Source organism: Rhinolophus ferrumequinum, chromosome 12, assembly GCF_004115265.2.
Source record: "Rhinolophus ferrumequinum isolate MPI-CBG mRhiFer1 chromosome 12, mRhiFer1_v1.p, whole genome shotgun sequence".
In the NCBI taxonomy this organism is placed as follows: Eukaryota; Metazoa; Chordata; class Mammalia; order Chiroptera; family Rhinolophidae; genus Rhinolophus; species Rhinolophus ferrumequinum.
Genome location: NC_046295.1, coordinates 43989929 through 44010184, shown reverse-complemented (window position 1 = coordinate 44010184; position 20256 = coordinate 43989929). Strand labels below are relative to the sequence as shown.

Here is a 20256-nt window from a genome sequence, read left to right as displayed (position 1 = left end):
TGCCCAGAATAGCTTTGAGATCTACTGACACACAGCTTACCTAAAAGGAGAGCCAGGATGTCTAGCATAGTCAGGATTTTCCTAATTGTATTACAATTCCCTTCTCAAACTAATACTTGATTTGCCCTTCTATGTAGTTCCATAAAGAAGATTAAGATTGTTGCCCTCAAGGAGTTAACAATTTAGTAGAACAGTTGATTGTTGGGGAATAAAGCATCAGGGACACCACCAAAGGGAAACAGTTATACTTAATATATTTTTTAAATACTACTAAAAAATGTATCCTAAAAAGCCTATCATAAAGAATACTTATATTTGGAAAATAGAGCTGGATTTCAAATACATCTTAGCCTGTGTTTAAAGGTAAAAGGATAAAAAAAGAATTCTATTTATGATTACCAGCATACATTTTTAGACACTTCACTCTCTTAATTATTGGTAAATTCATTAAACTGTTCATCACCAACATAACATGCATAGAAACCTAGACTTCTACCCATTCGCCCATCATGAGAAAAAAAGACTTTTCCTGATACAAAAGCATTCGTGACACTGCAAGGAAGCACACAGAGACATTGAAATAGGGGCCGTTCTACAGGAAGACTGGCCCAGGGTCTTCAACAAGTCAGTGGCACAGGAAACATTTTTTAAGTGAGAAAAGGTCTTAGATTAAAGGAGGCCTAGGAGATATGACAACAATATGAAAAGGATCTTATCTGAATCCCATTTCAAGCAAACCAATTATTTGAAAAAACCCAAGTTTGCTTATAGACAGAGTATTAGGAAATATCAAAGAATTATTTTTAATAAGTGATTAAAATTATTAGGGTTACCAAAAAAATGTCTATTATTTAGAGAAATGCTTTCATTTTACTTACTGAAGTATGCAAGGGTAAATGAATGCTATCTGGGATTTGCTTTAAAATATCTCAGCAAAGAAAGAAATAGATAAAAATGTTGCCAAATATTGATACCTCTTGTACCTGGATGCTGAATAAAGATGTTTGTGTCATTTCTATTTCTGAGTATGTTTCAAAATGTTAATAACAAAGAATGAGACAAAAAGCTTTCCTTTGAGGATGGCACTGGCTGTATCACGCTGGGCAGGGCCTTAACACCTTCACCTTTACTGATGTAGGAAATAAGGAGAAGCGTTCATCAGCTACCTTCGCAGCTGCAATCTAAACTATGAGCAAGGCATGCAATGGGGAGTTGGCGCACATCAGTGGGGTTGAGTGGGTACTAGGGATCCACCTTATTTTCTGCTAGGTTAGAGTGTCCACGTCACAGCCCTTACCTAGATAGCTTCTTTTCTCAGGTTATTGATGACTGAGAGGAAAACAGGAGATCATGCAAGCCTCACGACAGTTTAGTTTGGTGGTGGTGTCTTCCTGCCTCCCTCTTCCTTTCTCATACCCTCTTTTTAGTGTTTTATCAATTTCATCTATTACTTTTTTTAATCTAGACTTCTATCACTTTATGCCTTGGTCTTTCTATAACATGTCCTTCTAAAGTCTATAGTAATACAAATTTCTCCCACCAAGCTTTCTCCCAAAGGGTAAAATTACAAACACTGCTATCTCAAACAGGTGAATGGGGGAGATGAGAGTGTTAAAACTGCCCTGGCTTTATGGTTATACCTGTCCTGCTGGCCCCACTTTCCTCAAGTGGTTTTTTTCTCTGCTGTTTGCCCACATAGCACATGCCGAGGAATTAAACATATTAAAGGCACACTATTTTCAGACTGATATATTCCTTGAGACAGGAAAAATGAGGGTGGGGGTAGGGTGAACCAAGTCCTACAGGTCACACAAGATCCTGGAACAGAACCTTGACCATTAAATCTTGATGTACAAAGTGAAGTGGCAAACAGAAGCAATCACTCTGTTGATTCAGGCTAAAAACCCACTTTCACCTGTAACACCCAACTAATGAGGGCAAAAGTGCTTTCTTGGCGTGAATCATACACTTCACTTTGAACATAATAAAAGCCTTAGTCTAATTCTCCATGAGTAAAACTTTAGTGCCAACAGAGAATAACTGAAGAGACAAGAAGAAAAGCAATGAATGATATTTTAGTCAGCTACATAGAATAAACACCAAAATATAGCTGGGGCAGAATAAATAGGCATTGCCTTAGATATAACTAATGAATGATCATTATGAAAACCCTTAAACAAAAACAAAAACAAATCCTAGCATATACACTCATAGGAAAGCACTTAACTTGAAAAAAAAACTAAATATGTGAATTTTTAAAAGTACACCATCCATACTTATTATTATACTAGCAAAAACTACAATTGTGTGATAATACCCAAACATTGCACTTGGCATTTTAAAATGGTACAGTGTCTCTAGAGTAACTAAAAATGATCATACAGTTGGGAAAGACGTTCCAATGAAATAATAAAAATAAAAACACCACCACTTAGAGGTAAAAAATGTGCTTATGTTATATTTTACAAAAAAAAAAAAAGGCAAATCCTTGTCTGACATGAGGAGGTTGTTGCATTCAAAATAAAAAACAAGAGGACCATTTAGATACATAAAATGAACTTATTAAGCAATAAACCATGCACAATATCAACTTGGGAGAGGTCATAGGGCTAATCTATAGCTGCTGATAGTGAATTTTGCTCTTTATATTCAAGCTGGTCTAGATTTTGGTGCCCATTTTTTGTTAAGAGTTATTACCAGAATGTGTAGACATTTGGGAGGGGGTAATTAGACTAATTTCTCAACCTCAAATTCCTACCAAGCTTTAGGCAATTTGTCCTTCGCAGCTCTGCATCATTACCCTCACCCCAGCCACTCAGATGAAAACTGAGTATTGTGAGGAGCCCAAAGACTCCTCTTCGTGAACTGGTACCTTCAGCAATTGGGAAGCAACTGGCAGTAGGTGAGGATGCCCTGTCTGCCGCCACTTTGGAGCCAACTCACTTTTACCTCTTACCCCTCAGTGAGAAGGATAGGCAGGGGAAGAAGGTATCATAACCTCAGAAAACCTTTCCTTGGTTTCACTTACATCTTTTTAAGGGAAGGGAGCCACAGTTCTAAACAGTCCAGAAGACTGTGAGAAAGCCCCCACCCAGGAAAAAAAAATAGGAAGTTATTTTGGGGGCCCTTTGGAGAGCTAAATTTGGGTTTTCCACACTATCACTAAGCACGAGAGTGGGTCCTAGTCTGTTTCTTGCCATTTTCAGGCCCCAAATCTGGGGCTTACTCTTGGGCACACGCTGTCACTGATAGCCAAGTTACCAGCGGGTGTCAACAGCCCTAGAACACACACCATTCTTGTTTCTCATCACCAAATAAATTGATTCTTGGGACCCTACAGTGATTTCTCCTTTAGGTCCATATTTACATTCTCCACCCTTGTTGAAAAACTTCAGATACAGGTCTGCAAATAACAGGCTTAGGAATGAACTTGACCTCTGGAACTATAGAAAACAAGATCAATAAAGCCAATAACTTGTGGTTTAGTGACCACAGAACTTCCGAGGGGAAAAAGAAAAAGGAGGAAAAGGCTCAACACCTTAACAAGAGATTTTCTTTCATTTTACTTGACACCTGAAGGTAAAGAACCTTAATTACCTGAATCTTTACATTAAGTTTAAATTTGTATTTTATGAGCTATTCTGAAATCTGCCCTGTTTAATAATCTGTAACGTCAAGAAAACATTTTAAAGTCTCTCTGACAATTAAGCCCATGCACAACCTTGTATAAATCAAAACTTTGCCACCATATCAAAATGTTACACTGGGGCTGTATAACATTGCCCACATCCTCATTACATGCAACACTAATTACTACCAGCAGATTCAGAATTTTCTGCACATTAGAGGCTTTTAGAGGAGCCATAAAAAATTTCAGGCACCATTAATTTAAATTTGTATTGAAATTTCCTTTTGACAGATGGCCAAAAATTACTTATTATTTAGAGTACCAGAGCTGCCTGTTTGCACGTTAGAAGAGGAAAGGGAAAAATTAAAAGCAAGAAGGAAATTTATGTCACGTTCATTACCTGTTAAATGTTAAGGAGCATTATCCGGCATGAATAAATTATTTCATACAAGCCTGACTCCAGCTGCAGGCAACTGGCATGCTCTGGCTGATAAAAACCATCTCAAGTCACACAGCAGACAGTCATAAAAAGCCCCTCTTAACCGGGAACCACTTATAGGAGGATGAAGACGATGCACGGAACAAGCACCTAACGGCTTCTCTGAGCATCACAGAGCATTTATGAAAATTAGCAAACGATTTCACCTTACAATGCCACAGGACAGCTGCAAACCTGACACAACACAACCTCCAATTTGAGAATGGTAGTCCCCCTCCAAAATCTATTTATGGTTACAATTCCATAATAAATCATGGTAATCATCCACCTCTACTTCCTTTTTGTTTTTCCCTGGCTTCTAGCTATGTAGATACTCACTCCCAGACTCATACTGAGTGATTACAGATGATTTCAAAATACACCCTACTCTGGCGTAAGGGAATACAAACGTGTGCACTAGAGTATAAATATTTTCAGTCTTCTGAGAGTGAGGCAGGAGAAGAGGCTTTTTGTTTAGTTCACTGGCCCGCTACAGGTATGTATTTATCATAAGAAGGAAAGGAAGGTTTACATTATGGCCTCAGAATAACTAGACAGGCTTTCCAAAGGCTGCTGCTATCAGCTAATCGTGGTCAGTGCGTTTACTTACTACTTTGTAAGTACACATATGTGGAACACTTACTACACTGTAGAATGCTTCTTAATCTAGGTATTGATATGCATATTATGCAACAAAATACACGACTATAAATGTATAATTAAATCAGTCAATGCGTGAAGTTGCAATTATAAATGCTGACATTTCTATGGGTGTGCAGATGCCCTTTCAAATTACAAAGATTCTTAAAGGGAAAAATAGATACACTTAATTTTTATTTACCATTATTTAAGGGCTTTGGAGAAAACCCTACTTCCCTTTTACTGTAAAATGACAAGGAATAAAGAGGCATTCAAAGTAACAGCACATGTGGTCCAGGGGAAGATAGTAGCCTTCATATACACAACTTCATTAAAAACCGCAACAGACACAACTGCCTATGTTCCCAAACATTGTACTGCAAAATACAAGGAAAGGCACTGACAGCATCGGTGATTTGGCCAATGCCTGAAAACAGTCCTTTCCTTCTAATCTATACAAAATACAATGGCATATATAACACAATTATGTGTAGTACAGTAGCAGATTTACATTGTGCCTGGCTCCAAAGTAATCAAGTAATTTTCATATTTTATTCATTTCCTGCCATGGAAGCCTGTCTTTCTTGTTTGCTTGCTGTATAAATTCAGGGATCCTTAGCACATCCCATTTGGGTGTTACACAAGCATATCCAAATAATTAGGACCTAAATACTTTTCCTCTTTCCTGACAACTTGTCTAAAAAGAGATAAAGGAGGCAGGTGAGACAGATGCCAAACCCAAGGAGAGTAACTTGCTATCCTGAAAACCAAGTTATTATTAAATTAAAAAAAAAATCATTTTTGGTGAAGAAAATACTCTTACACAAACGTTTTGATGAAGAGGTTTGTAAGATGAAACTATTTGCCAAAATACAAGACTAACGTGCATTTCCTTATAAACCAATTTATTTACTTCCTTTCATTATTACTTATCTTATATCCAAAGCCTAACTGAAGAAAAGCAGTTATTCTTTTTCACGGGGCAAGACATAATAAAATGAGCAATGCAAGCCAGATCTTCTAATTTAATCGTGGTCTACAAATCTGATTCTGATAGGAAAATGAGACTGCTATTTGCAAAAATCTCAACCACGCAACCAAAAGTAATCCAAAAATACAGTTAACCACCATTTGGTAAAGCCCACCAAATCATTTTCTAAATCTTGAATCCATTACTAGACATATTCAGATGATTCTAAGCCCCTTGAAGAGATTTCTTCATCTGTGAATTTGAGTCCTACCTTGATGGAGTCTCTGTCTATAGGCAAAACAGCAACAACACACGCAGATCACGTGGTGGGGAGAAGAAAAAAAGAAAAGTACTTGTTAGTTCACCTAAAATCACACATTTATCAAACCTGATCTCTGCTAAATAACAAGAGGCACAGATGACAACTTTGCAATAAAGTTAATTATTAATAGTACTTGATCAGATTCAAAAAGCGCCCATCTACCTTTGACACAAGTTCAGAAACCAAAGATGGATATTCCTATCATTCATGTTCCTTATCAACTTTCCCACTTATAAAAGTGTTTATAATTAAGCCTTAGCTCTGAACCACGGTATTAAGATAACCGATGACAAATATCACAGTGCTTCCAACATCAGAGATGGGAAATTTATTTTATGTGATAAGTATCATTTACCTAAGATTATCCTTCATGGTAATGACACCGCAACAGGAGTAGATATGAGGTTTTAATTATGAACCACACCCTTCCAACCAAAGAACCACCCAAGTGCTAAGTAAATTCCCACAAAGGAATGCTGGGAGAGACTTTTTCATTTGCCTTTCTGCCATTAACTAATAAAAATTATTAACAAGCACCATACAAGCATATGTCACATCAGAAGGTCTCTGCACCATCACCTACTTTAGTGGAGAAAACCAATCTAGAAGGAGCACAACTCGCCCTTTAATCAATTAGGTTGCATTAACAATTGTGTTCTTATCAGAAGAAATGAGTTAATTTCATGCTTCTAAACAGACTGGGTGAGAGAGGTAGTTAAACAGATTTCACTAAATTGAGCTGTACTTTTCTCAATTACTAGGACTACTGAAATTGTTTTCTTACCTGTGAGACTTACTGCACTATATAGGCTGATCTGATTTATAAATAATGATTCTGTCAAACTATAAAGTGAGCTTTAAATCAGTAAGTCTTTCACCAAAATAGATTCGGTCAAAATTAGCTATTAATGTCATTCACTATCTCAAACTCAGAGCTTCATGGGATTTCATTACTGATTTAGGGGAACATGGGAGGTAGCAAGGGATCAAAGGCAATAACCAGGAAACAGAACCCTCTGCCACTGGGAGTGCGTTAACTCTTGCCAACCACTAGGGTATCTATCATTTGGCAAAAGATGGCTTCCAATAATTAATTTACCTTCTGGTGGAAATCCTTTGTTTAGTCGCTGATAAAATCAAATCCAGAGACAGAATAAACAAAATGGCATCCAGAACCTACCTTCAGCAGCAGGCAGGTAGTATCAGATTGACATCCCGAGAGAATCACTCACCTCTTTGGTGATCATTGTCATGGTGCTTCTTCTCATCTTTAATTGGAAGATGGGACTGGCCTCCCAGGGCACTGGAGAGGGCCAGGAGGCCGGCACTGCTACCAATGGGTGGAATGGCAGGGGGCTGGAGCCCTGAAGGGTGTGGGGTCAGAGGCACCGGCAGACCATGTCCATGTGATAAATGCTGGGCCTGGAGTTGTTGCTGCTGTGAGAAATGAGACAAAGATATTGAACTTGTTCCCTTTATCTGCCCCTCCAAAAAACAGAGAGAAAAGAAGTGCAAAAAGATCATGGAAAACCCAGCATCCATGAAGGAAAGATATATATTTAAAGTGGGAGGACGGAGATGTAATGGAGAAATGCTCTTTTTAACTTAGATTCCGGGATTTTGCAATACACAGTAAATACTTAATTTTTAAGTAGTGAAATTATCTAACTTTTAATAGCTGAAATTCACATTTCTTTAATAAAGCGTCTTTATTTTGTTCTCCAAAACATAAGGCCTTGCTATCATACATTTCTAATCAAAACATATACGTGACTAACTGTTAAAGCAGTTATGTTGAACAAAAAAAAGCTGAAAATTGAGAAAATTAGTGTTAAACAGTTCTCCCAGAACCGCTGCACAGCATGCAGTGAGAGTTAATTTGAAAGAGAAAACCTGAATTAACAACCCAGAAAAGGAAACTGGTTGCAGCCACCGTTTTAAGCCCTTTAAGTGTCCTCAGCGGTACTTGAGCAAATTACTAAAGAAAATCTAATGTAGCAAGGCTTGGGTCCTCCTGTAGGCTTGCTCAATAATGCTGAAATAATTGGGCACTCTGTGCACATTTAGTGATGCTCGAATGAAAAGCTCGAGGCCTGCCCTTGTACTCTTCTCCAGCGGCCGCCTCTGTGTTGTGACAGGTTTATCTGAGTGGCACTGTGATGCATGCACCAGTAACTGTGCTGACAAGAGTTTCCAGTCATTTTTACCAGCACACTGGCAACACATGGAGAAAGCCCTCGAGAGGCTGAAATGGGAGTGCTTGACCTCAGCAGAGGCAGAATCACGATGCAGGCTGCATCAGGCTTGGCTGTGAGCAGGCCTTGCTGCCTCTTCCAGGGGGAGAGGAAAGCAGGGAGGTGACAGAAGGATGTGAGCATGTACCTCAACAGAAATCCCTTCAAATTGAGACCCTGCTTAAAAACAATCTTTGAAAACAAGTGGTGAGAAATTCTCTTTTGTAGTCATTATATTTCAATTAATGCCTTTAAACAAATCACTTTTCAGGCCCACCTTATGGTAGCCACAGTCTTTTCTATGATTTTCTAAGCAGGAGCTTAAAAAGCTATTTTTTAAAAAAATGTGTAGGGTAGCAAATTCTGCTCCCCTTCACTGGTAAGAAGGATCTTGAAATGCTTTTATTTTTCAAGAAAGTACATCAAAGAAAAAAGCAAGTATTTTTTCCTCCTCCCCAAATTACTTTTATCTCCTTCTTCTCCCTCTCTACATGTCTTCCTGTGTCTGACTATAAAAGCTGAAGTATAGCACTAATTATTAGCTCTTTTCTCCAATTGACCTGCACCTATTTCCTAGCTACATGCACTTAAAATATTGTGAATAAAACACAGTACTAACACTTATAAGGCACATTTACATACATCAAATGGAAAATCAGTGCAGTGATCTAGATACTCCACCAACCAAAGCTCCCCAAAGTCTTGCCAAAGCACTACCTAACTGGATAGTTCAAAATAATGTATTTTTAATCATTTGTGTGGCCAAAATCATGTTCGTAATTCTTTCAGTACTGTTATTTCATTGTAACCAAAAAGTATGAACACACAATCATATTTTCTAAATGTGCTGAAAATAACATCTATGAAGAAAACACGGCCTTCAGGTAAATATATGGCAAATTTATTTCAAGACCTTGTTCAACTGAAATTGCCAGAAAATTGCTCCAATTCTCTTTCTCCTCTAAGTTACCTAACACTTAGTGTGTACGGGTCGGGCACGTAGCTACTTTCTGTCTCAGATCAGAGTTCAACTGGCAAGGATTTATTAAGAGCCTGCATGTATGTCTCTCTTATCACCTTTCCGACACTCTAAAGTTTGTGAGAGTCTACGTGTGAAACAAACCCTAATTAACTGCAGGCACTGAGACATTCACATAATACCTGAGCAATTAAAAATATATATGACTATTTCTTTAAATACTAAAAAAAGAAGAAAATAACCCTCTGCCAAAAGCAGTACCCCTGGTATTTCACTTTTAGTTTTCTCTCACAGGACAAAAAGTAAGCACTAACAGCCTCATTTCTCCATCTGACCAGGAACTTTGTTCAAGGGAAGAAAATATACCCCTAGTAGGTCTGTTGCACATGCTATTCAACGTGAACACTTCTTGGGATCCCTACTTGAACTCTATTCTACCTTAAAATAGCTCTCACACTACCTTGTGCCTTAGAGGAAGGAGGGTCCCCCTTTTCCCTCCCGGACCTGCACAAGCTGCATCACATCCTCCCTGTTTCATTGCTCAGTCAATTCTCCATCTCTTTCCCATCCCCAGTTGTTCTGTCACTGATTTTGACCTTCTGTTTGCAAGCTTAATACCAGTGTCCCTAGCATTTTGAAATGAATCACCTATCCAGTGCCCAAAGAACTTGAGGTAGCATTTTTTCCAAGAAGAAAAAACATTATTTTATTAATCACTTTTTGTGTCCTCCACTGCCCCAAACATAGTGCCTTACACATAACTGGCACTTGATAAATGTTTAACTTTAATTAAAATCACCTTTTTTTGCCCTCTTCAGCTACTTCCCTGTATGTATATATAATGTATCCTTCTCTTCTTCCCACAGCCAAACTTGTTTAAAAACCAGAGTAAATTTGCTGTCTCCACTTAACAACACCACCACATACACACACACACCCTCACTCCTTAAGCCCCTGTAATCAGGTCCACCATTCTCATAAAATTGATGACCATTAAGTGTCGTATGGGAGACCCTGCTCGCTGCGCCATTTGTCGTGCGAGGCGGCCTGCAGGGTCTCTAGTCCCGCTCCCCATATAAGAACGCAGGATGTGGCTGGGCCAAAAAGGAACACCCAGGGAGCCATTGGTAGGGGAGTCATACCACTAGTCTCACTGGAGGCTGGAGTCACACGACCTGCAACCTGTCCTGCAACCTGCCGTCTGCTTCTCTGCCTGCCAACCAACCAACTCGACTCTCCACTCAACTCCCGACTCTACTCTCCAGTGCAGCTGCGGCAGTTATATCAGGGGCTAATTGGTAACAGCTGATGGTCAATTAGCCACAGCTGACGGCCATCCACTACCCGAACCAGCAACTTTCCACGTGAGGCCGAGAGCCTGGAAACTGCTCTCTGGGACTCTGTCCCCACAATTAAGAAAACACTATTTCAGTATTTCAGTTCTCTTTCTGACATATCTGCAACCATAGACAGCATATCCTCCTTGAAACTTTCCTCCAGCTGCTTCAGTAACACTGTAATTACCACAGTGTCTCTTTACCTCTCTGAAGCAGTCTGTTAGATTTCCTTCTTGGCTTTTTCTACAACTGCTCACTAAAGAGGAAGAGTCCTAACCATTTGTTTGCTCCTTACATGCTCCAGTACTCTGATCTAACTTCTTGCCAGACAATTCTACTTGGCAGTCCAGCATCACCTGAAAATGAAAAGGTTTAACACAAATCCTCTAAGTAACTTCCACTGGGTAAAGTTATCAGTCAACATCGATTTGTTTTCCATCTGTACTCCTATATCCAACATAATCACCGAATCCTATCAATGCTCAAATAATTTCTTATATTTCTACTGCCACCATATTAGATAGACCCTTATCACCCCATACTTTGATTACCACAAGTCTCCATTAGCTCATTTCCATCCCAATGAACCTATCCTGCATCACCACTGGCAATGTTTCCCCCCACCAAAAAGTCATGTCATCTCCCATCTCTTAGAACTACCTCTCCATTACTTATCTAAGTAGAATTCACCCATCCCAGCTCAGCTCATGTTTCACCTATTATGCCAAGACTTCTCCAAACATCCCACATGTCTACGATCTTACAGGACTTCCTGTATCATTCATTGGCATAGGTTGCCATGTAAAGGTACTGTTATTCATCTTTTTGTGACTAAGAAGACGTGACTTGCTAATGACATTGTAAGACTGTTGAACAAAGAGACCAGTCTCTGGCCTCTTTGCACCCTTGGCATCTAGAACACCACTATTTAGTCAGATGGCCACGTATTTAAAGCGTTTGATGAATTAAGTTTCTACTAAATATGAAGAGAGTTCCTTATATGCCCTTTACCTGGTTTCCATAAATGTTAACATCTTATATAACCACAGAATGTGTCAAAATTTAAAAATTAACATGGGTATATTACTATTAATCAAACTACAGACTTTATTCAGATTTCCTTAGTTTTTCTACTAATGTCACTTTTCTGTTCCAGGATGCCACATTGCATTTGGAGAGGTTCTATTTTTTTCACTTGTTATTATACCAAATTACAAAACCCTTTCAAAGATTTTATTAAATGGCAACATCCAAATTACAGTCAGATTGTTTAACAGAATATGCCTTGAATTTAGGTGACAAAAAAAAAGGAGAGAGCTACCATTAACCTATTTTACTAATCATCCATTATATATACACACCAAATATAAAACAAAAACAGTGTACTCACTAGTGAATCTTTTAGGAAAAAATAATTGTTATCAAGTGTTTAAAACAAAATTGTAAGATAAAATAAGAAAAGTTATGAAAGGGTATGATGAAAATGTAAGAGATAAACTGAAACACCGTAGTAGGTTTTAAAATGTTTACACCAATAAAACAGACTATTTGTACTTAGTGGTCATTTTTTGTAAGCTTCTTTGTAAGTTTACAGCTTAGAAACTATCCTAGCAGTGGAGTGGCAGATGACGAAGAATTGAGAATGACTTCTGATTAGTCAGTAAAACCAATGTAGTAGAGCTAATCTTTAAATAAAAACATGTCACCAACAACTCAAATGAACTTCACCCTTTCCTCTAGTTTAAAAAAAAATGGCATTGATTTATCAAATTTCAAATAATATTCAAGAATTCAATATAAGAAAAAATCTCTATCAACAGAGACAAACTCAAAGCCGACTCCCTGCAAAAGGAGTCAGGTCTCTGGATATTACGCAAGGAACTGAGAGTAGCATCACCTAATGGATTATCCCAGGACACAGGGAAAGCTTTCTGATGTTTCCCCACAGCTTTAATGCTGTCCTCTGATCTTTGCCCCATCTATGTTCATTACAGGGCACCTAATCTGCAAAGCTTTACTATTTTAATCTACAGTCACACTGAGAAACACAAAACCTTACTTTTTAAAGACAGAGGAAAGGAAATGCATATTAAGAGTATATACTTCAACACTGATTTGTTACTAAATAATTTAAGATAAATCACCACTCTAGATAATGATAAACCAGCAGCTGTAAAAAATGTTAACTTCAAAAGAAAAAAGGAAACTATCAAGCCAAAGAATCAAAGAGGACAGACTATAGTACCAATTAAAAATCAAAATAAAATACACTCTGTGTAACGATAACTGAGAAGCACCTACAGGTGCATATCTTCGAAAAATTCTTCTTACTCAGATTCCTAGGCCATTACTCAGATTCCTAGGCCTTATTTCATTAAAAAAAAAAAAAAAAAAAAAAAAAAAAAACACAAGAAAAGCTCTCCTATCTACACAAGAAAAGCTCTCCTATCTCAAACTACAATACTAAATAAAAATCCTTTTTTCTGTTCTCTTGACGGGCTACTCAAGAGAATAAACATTAAAATGGAGTGAACTTTAAACTTAGGCAAGTAAATGCTCCATTAAGGTAAATTAATTTTGAAAAATAGCCAGTAATGATTTCTGAAAATATACAGCAATGAGATGGTGGACATAGGCACAATTCTGTTAATAGCTTTTTACTGGAGTTTCTGTAACAAAGAGTTATTTCCTTGCAATTTCATGTTTGTAAAGGGGTAGAAAAAGGACCACTAGCAAATCAAATTTACAGGAAAAGTCTTTTAAAATGTCTTTCTGTCCTCAAAAACAGGAATTCTTTTTAATAGAATGTCCCCAACTACTTGACCACCAGGGCCTGACAGGCCAATGACCAAGCAGGAACAGGGTGAAGGGCAGAGCTGCAATCCACACATGTCCTTAGCAATTCTGGACAACTCTGTCCGACTGGAAACTGGGCAGAAGTTTTCTTTCCATTACCCTTCATTACTTGTACCGTGTTTCCCTGAAATAAGAGCTAACCAGAAAATAAGCCCTAGCATGATTTTTCAGGATGACATCTCTTGAACATAAGACCTAATGCATTCTTTTGGAGCAAAAATTAATATAAGACCCGGTCTTATTTTTGGGGATACACAGTACGCTATCAACAGCAGAAGAATCCTAAAAAAAACAAAACAAAACAAAACATCTTTTTTAGAAGCCATGACACCCAGTAGCAATGAGCACACTTAACGTCACATCTTGGTTTCTTTAAAAATAAAAGTGCAAGGTGAGCAAGGAAGCTATGTAGACTAATGGAGACTGAGAAATGGGACAACATGCCAATTTGAAGGGGTCCTCACTGACAAAACATGAGACATTTTGAGCACCATAAAGAATAACTAATAGATTGTAACACATTTTTTAAAAGTTTCCAAGAGTGGGGTCTATGGCACCCCAAGAAAACAGGTGGAGCTGTGAAGCATTCTGGAGCCAAGAACTAGAGAATGGCTCCCAAATACACAACCATTCTTCCAACCAGCTGGCCAAGCTGGGTGTACTGAGCATGAATGTGTGCCCAATCCAACCAGGAGATACCCTACTAGGAGAGGAGTGCGAGAGGGCCTAGGTTTTGTGAGGAGCCAGGAAAGAGGAGGCAACAGACTCTGAAATGGAGCAACAAGCACAGGGGGAGGGCCCAGGAACAGGCTGGTGTCTAGTCGTTGGACTGTGAAGATGCCCTTTAGTAAGGACACTGTCTGGGGGCTGGGCTGGGTCTGAGAAGTAAGATCCTGGACAGCATTCAGAGATGCATCAGAGTGAAGCTGCATCAGAGCTACCTGGCTGGAATCCTTACCACCTACGTGAGCAAGAGTCAATCACTTAACTTTTCCAGGTGTCAATGTCTTCATGTAAAAAGTGGGAACAGTTATAAACTCTACCTCTCCAAGGATGTGGGAAGAATTATAGGAGGTTGTGCACATAAAAAACCCTTAGCACAGTGCTTGGGTTAGCACAATAAATGGTGGCTGCTATTATTGGAAAAAGGTATCCAGAACTTTGTATCTCAGTCACACACACACAGGGTGAGGGGAAACAGAAAAAGCTCTTCTTTACAGAATAATGTTAATTTAAAAGGAAAAAGATTTTAAAATTTACCACTTCACTACTCCTAAAGTATTAATAGCATCGACAAATACTAAAACCGCTGGGTAAAAAGTTTTGGGGGAACAGGTTATCCACAGTGTAAAACCCCAGATTACCTAGCTTTGCCAATAATATGATACAACTGGAAATACACAACACCACGTAGGTAGTATTTTCACTAAAAATACTTAACCTGAATCTACATAAGAAAACAATCAAAAAAATCCAGATTGTGGGACATTCCACAAGACTGGCCTGGAATTTTCAAAATGCCAAAGTCACAAAGTAAAATGGTTTGGAGACAGTTTTACATTATAGACTAAAGAGACAGAAAAACAAAAGCATTTTTGAATGTGAGTCCTAGATTGGGGAGAAAATTCTATGAAGACAAAAGCGCCACTAAGGACATTTTGTGGGCACTTGGAGAAATATGAATATGAACTCTACATTGGATGTATGGATGTGTTCATTGTATCATGCTTATACAGGAAAACACCCTTGTTCATAGAAGATGCATGCTGATGAATCAAGGAGTGAAGTGTCATCATGACTGCCTCTTACTTTCAAGAAGTTCACCACAAAAGAAATGTATGTATGTTTGCGTGCATGTACACACAGAAAGATATCAAGCAAAAGTGACAGAATATTAACTGGTGAGTCTAAGTGATGAGTCCAGTGTTTTATTCTTCTTTCCACTTTCCTGTACTTGTGGGGTTGGGGAAAATAAGATGTGCCCTTCTAGCCAAAAAAACTGGGAGTTCTTAACAAGTATCTACCAAAAGCTAAACGTGAATATGTAGAAAGAAACAAGAAACAGGAAAACAAAGGAAGGAACTTTTCAAACTAAACTTATCTGTTAACTCATTCCTGGTGCCTTGAACCAGATTTACTACAGGGGAAAGACCTGCCTTGAGAGCTTCCCAGAAAGATGATCAGTGCAAGGATGTGTCTCGCAGTAAAACCACAGGTCTCTGTAGTCCTCAAGGTCCCTGGACTGGTGACAAGGGGAAGACAGGTGACAAGCCAAGAGAGCAAATCCCACGAGTCCTGTGCTGAGGAGTCCATTTCCTTAACTTGCAGTTTTACTTATGAAGTAGTAACAGCAAGAAAAGAAGGGGGAGGAGGGAAATCCAAAACATTTGATTTGTTATATTAACTTTCCCATCAGAGAGCCTATTAGAATTTTTTCTGAATTGGTCCAAAGTTTACTAGGAAAGGCTTTCTAAACAAGTAAATTAATAAAAAAACAATTTCCTGGAGGCTTGTTTAAACAATTTAAATAATTTTTTTCAGAGATTTGAACACATTATTCTACTGAAACCAATGCTTCTATTTTGTATCTTACTCATTCAAGTCACCACGTTAAGGGATCACGCTTAGAAAAACTTTTAGTTACTTCAGAGTACTTAAAAAAGTAAAGCTGCATTTAAAAAGCCTATCTACTTTAGGCTCTTCAGTAATCCTGCAATTGACCTTAGAACTTTAGAAGCAGAATGTACCTCAGACGACATCAAGATGAATTGCTTTCCAACATTTTCACTACAACTCATGTGTTGCCCAGGTGTGTGCATGCCCGTGTGTATCTGCATAAAATGCACATGTAAATGAAACAAAAGTTTGAGTCCAATCATCAATGGCCAATGATTGAATCAAGCATGCCTATCTAATAAAGCCTCATAAAAATCCAAAAGGACAGGGTTTAGAAAGCGTCCAAGTTGGTAAACACTTGGAAATTTAGGGAGCGTGGCACAATGGGGGGATAGCGAGCCCTTTCCCCATACCTTGCCCTCTCCCATCTCTTCCAACTGCCTGTTCCTTTTATAATAAACAGGTAATCGAGTAAGTAAAATGTTCCTCTGAGTTCTGGGAGCGGCTCTAGCAAATTAATCAAACCCAAGGAGGGGTGAGTGTTAGAAGCACAGACGACAACCTGGACTTGCAACTGGTGTATGAAGTGGGGGTGGGGGCACAGTCTTAGAGCACTGAGCCCTTAACCTATGTGATCCAATGCTATCTCCAGGTAGACAGTGTCAGAATTCAGTTAAACTATACAATACCCAGCTAGTATCAGAGAATTGCATGGTGGTGTGGCGGGAAAACCCCACATTGGAATTGGATGCCTAATTTTATAGGCCAACAGCAGCCTGTGTGAGGACCAAGATAAGGTCAGTGAAAGACTGTATCAGCATCAAGAATGGAGCACAAGCCCCCACCATCTAGTCCAGTGGTGTATAGCGGCTGCCCCATCAGGACCTTTCTTAACTAGGGACATCTTGCCATTAAAGGTAAGCACTCATCATAAGACTCAATAGAGAAAGCCACTCTGGGAAGTGAGCTTTGAACTGAAACCCGAAGAATCAGAGTACCACAGAGAGCTGGGAGAAGAGACTCAGAGATGAGAGAAAAGCAGTTGCAAAGGCCCAGAACAGAAAAGGCCCTGCAGTGACCAAAGAAGAAAAACGAAGTCTGGTAGGAACCCAGTGAGCAAGGGAAAAATGTGACAGACTGTAAATAATATGGGAATCAGATCATGGTTTTAGACTTTCATTGAAGAATACTAAGAGCTTTAAGTTGTGGCGAGTGTTTTTGGTTTTGTTTTGTTTTTTAAGGTGGACTTTTAATTTGTTCTTAACTGTTAATAAGCTGGAGCATAATTATTTGTTGGCTATATGTGCTATAAATACCTTCTCTGTTTCTGGCTTCCTTTTCATTTTCTTTAAGACAGCTTTTGATGAACAGATGTTTTTAATTTTAACTGAGTGATATTATCAATCATTTTTCTTATGGTTTGTTTGAGCTTTCTGTGACCCATTAAAGAAATCCCTTTCTACCCCAGGATAAAAAATTTTAAAAGATCTGTCTTTTTATGCTTTTCAGATTGACTTCTATACAAGATGAAACAGGCAGATCTAATTTCACTTTTTCCTCAAAAATAACCAACTATCCCCCTGGTAATATTCACTAGTGTCCATCTATTCCCCAACTGATATGCTTGCCCCTCTGACATACTGAGCGGATTTATTTGAGTACTTTATTCTATTTCATTGGCCTACGTAAAGAGTAGTAAGTCTTTGAGCTAGTGTATTATATAATTTAAAAAATTTTAATCGCCAGCATGCTGTGTGGAGACTGGATGTGAGAGTGGACAGATGAAATGAGTTTAAACCAAAAAATAGTGATAACTTGAGATTAGGGTTATAGCACTACAAGTTGCAAAGAGTTGAAGGAGTTAAGATAATTTGAACCAGCCCTAAAAAGACACAGTTATAGACAAAGAAGGGGGTGAGAATAACTGGAGGAATTCAGGATACCTTGTAAAGCTGAGGGTGAATTGGGTAAATGGCTGTACCATTTACTCAGATGGGGCAGAAGCGAGGAGGAATGGGTCTATAAATACAACTTTGTTTCATAATTTTTTTAATTAGTACTTTCTATAGAGCAGGTTTTAAGTTCATGGGTTTAACTTTAGACTAGTAAAGTTGTATGTTAAATGAAGACAAACAGAATGGAAAGAAATTAAGTCATACATAATCCTACCAGACGTTGGCCAAGTCTGTCCAGTATTCTTTCAATGCATATATAAGCATTTTTAAACAAAATGACATCATGCTATCTTGTAGTTTAAAATGTTTCTTCTTTTCCTATTTAGTGTGTATCAAAGAACACGTTCCCATATCCCTAAGTAATGAATGTTTTGACTACACCATTCATAATGCCTGCACAGTTCACGCCATTGTACAGATATATACTGTATGAGAGTTCACCTAAGTGGTCCTCAATCATTGGGTTAAAGTTTAGGTTGTTTCCAACTTTGATTTTCTTCCTTTGTATGTGTGTGTCTCTACCATTCTTCTGCAAGTTACAGAATGCCCAAATTAAAGAGGCCTAAATAACAGGAGTTTTTAATTCCTACATAAGTGGTTGGACAACTTGGCAGTACCTAGGCTCTGGGTTAACATCTCTGATTCTCATGGCCTCTCTCGTACCCCGTTTCTCTCATCACAAGATGGCTGCCACGGCTCCAAGCATTAACTCATATCCTCACACAGCCACGTTCAAATGCAGAAAAGTGGGTAATTCTCTCTTTATGTGTCTTTCTGTTAAGGAGAGAAGGTATCGCATTTCATCTCACGCTCCTGGACAGGGTCACATGCCCACAGCTCAGCTGTGAGGAAGGCTGGAAAGAGCACCTGGAATGTTTCAGCCTCTGTAAGAAGGAGGTCGGCTCTGCCAGCAAGAAGACATGCCCCCCCATCCCCCATCCCCCACCCCCAAAGCCTGCCTTGACACTTATCTTTGCTCAGAAGCCATTCTGGGGCTGTAAGCAGAAGGAAACCCAAAAGCAACCTCTGAGCTTTCAATCCAAGTAGACAGCAGCTTACACTGTTTTCCTCCCCTCAATAGTTTCTTCTCCCAGATATTACTTTGTGAAGAGCTCTGTCTGCAAATTGCTTTGGGTCAACCCAGAAACACTCTGGGGGAATAAAATAAAAATACAATGTGACCGTCCCTTTGCTTTGGGACCAGTGATTCTGCCCCTGTTGGTCACAGAAGACAACCTGGGCCAAGATAAACTCCACTTTTTTATGAATCTACCAAGGGGGAAAGTGTACGAGCATCAAAAAGGGCAGACCAGCTCCAGAGCTACCCTAGAAAGGGCTCAAAAATGTGCCATTTTTAGTTTTACTTAAAAGTCTTTTTTGGGAGTAGGGGAGGAAGGGGGTTTAGCTCTAACTCTTCCTTATTAGGTCAAATCACTATTTAAGGTTGCAATATTACTATATCCCATGAAGTTGTTATTCACAAGATGGAGAAATGGAAGTAGAGGAAAAGGCAATGAAATAATTTCAAAAACAGGACTCCCTGGAATATATTGGCAATGCCTATGGTTCTAACTTATTTATGTCCCTTGACTGGCAGCTGGTCAGGCCTTTTATTGTCGTCCTCTCCTAGTCCTTCCCCTTCCTCACCCACTGCTGCCTTCAATTAGCTTACCCTCACTTTTGCCTTCAATGGGTAACTGCTATCCCATTTGCCCTTGTACTTGGTTCATGACTTTATATAAACGTGATTTCCACACCTATGGATCTACCCCTTCCCTGAAACCATGAGCACCGCAGAGGCAGGGACCAGTTCTTAGTCATTGTTGTGTCCCAGACCTTTAAAGGATGCTTGTATGAACAGGAAACCAACAAAAGAACAAGTATTCTGAGGGAAATTTTACTTGTCTGTATTTTCTTTTGATATGACTGTAACGAGCTGCTTGGCTCCAGTTAATTCTTCTTAATATAAGCATATCCCAAGCAGTCATTACCATTAATTGTTAGTTAAAGCTGGAAAGTTTAATGTGGCTAACTTATTTTCCATACCTATGATGATATGAACAAAATGTAGCTTTGGTATTTGGTTTTGTTTTTTGTTTTTAACCTATCAATAGTTCAAGAAACATCCCCATCCCCTAGGCAATATTTAGAAACAAATTCAGTAAACCGCTGATTTCCAGGTTTCTGAACAATCGTCCGACAATGTCTCCTTATAATGTTACAGACAGCTTTTGGTCTATGT

At 38.8% G+C, this 20256-nt stretch overlaps 1 protein-coding gene across 6 annotated transcripts in view; it reads right to left on the bottom strand.

The window, feature by feature from the left end:
• Nucleotides 1–20256, bottom strand: part of TLE4 (TLE family member 4, transcriptional corepressor) — a 143343-nt gene that overhangs the window by 61901 nt on the left and 61186 nt on the right. For 4 of the 6 annotated variants that reach the window (XM_033123118.1, XM_033123122.1, XM_033123120.1 and 1 more), the window contains 2 exons: nucleotides 7270–7474; nucleotides 5987–6003 (listed from right to left, as the gene is read on the bottom strand). In XM_033123118.1, coding sequence (XP_032979009.1) covers nucleotides 5987–6003; nucleotides 7270–7474 — 222 coding nt within the window. The remainder of the gene's footprint in view (nucleotides 1–5986; nucleotides 6004–7269; nucleotides 7475–20256) is intronic. The other 2 variants (XM_033123119.1, XM_033123121.1) reach the window with 1 other exon arrangement.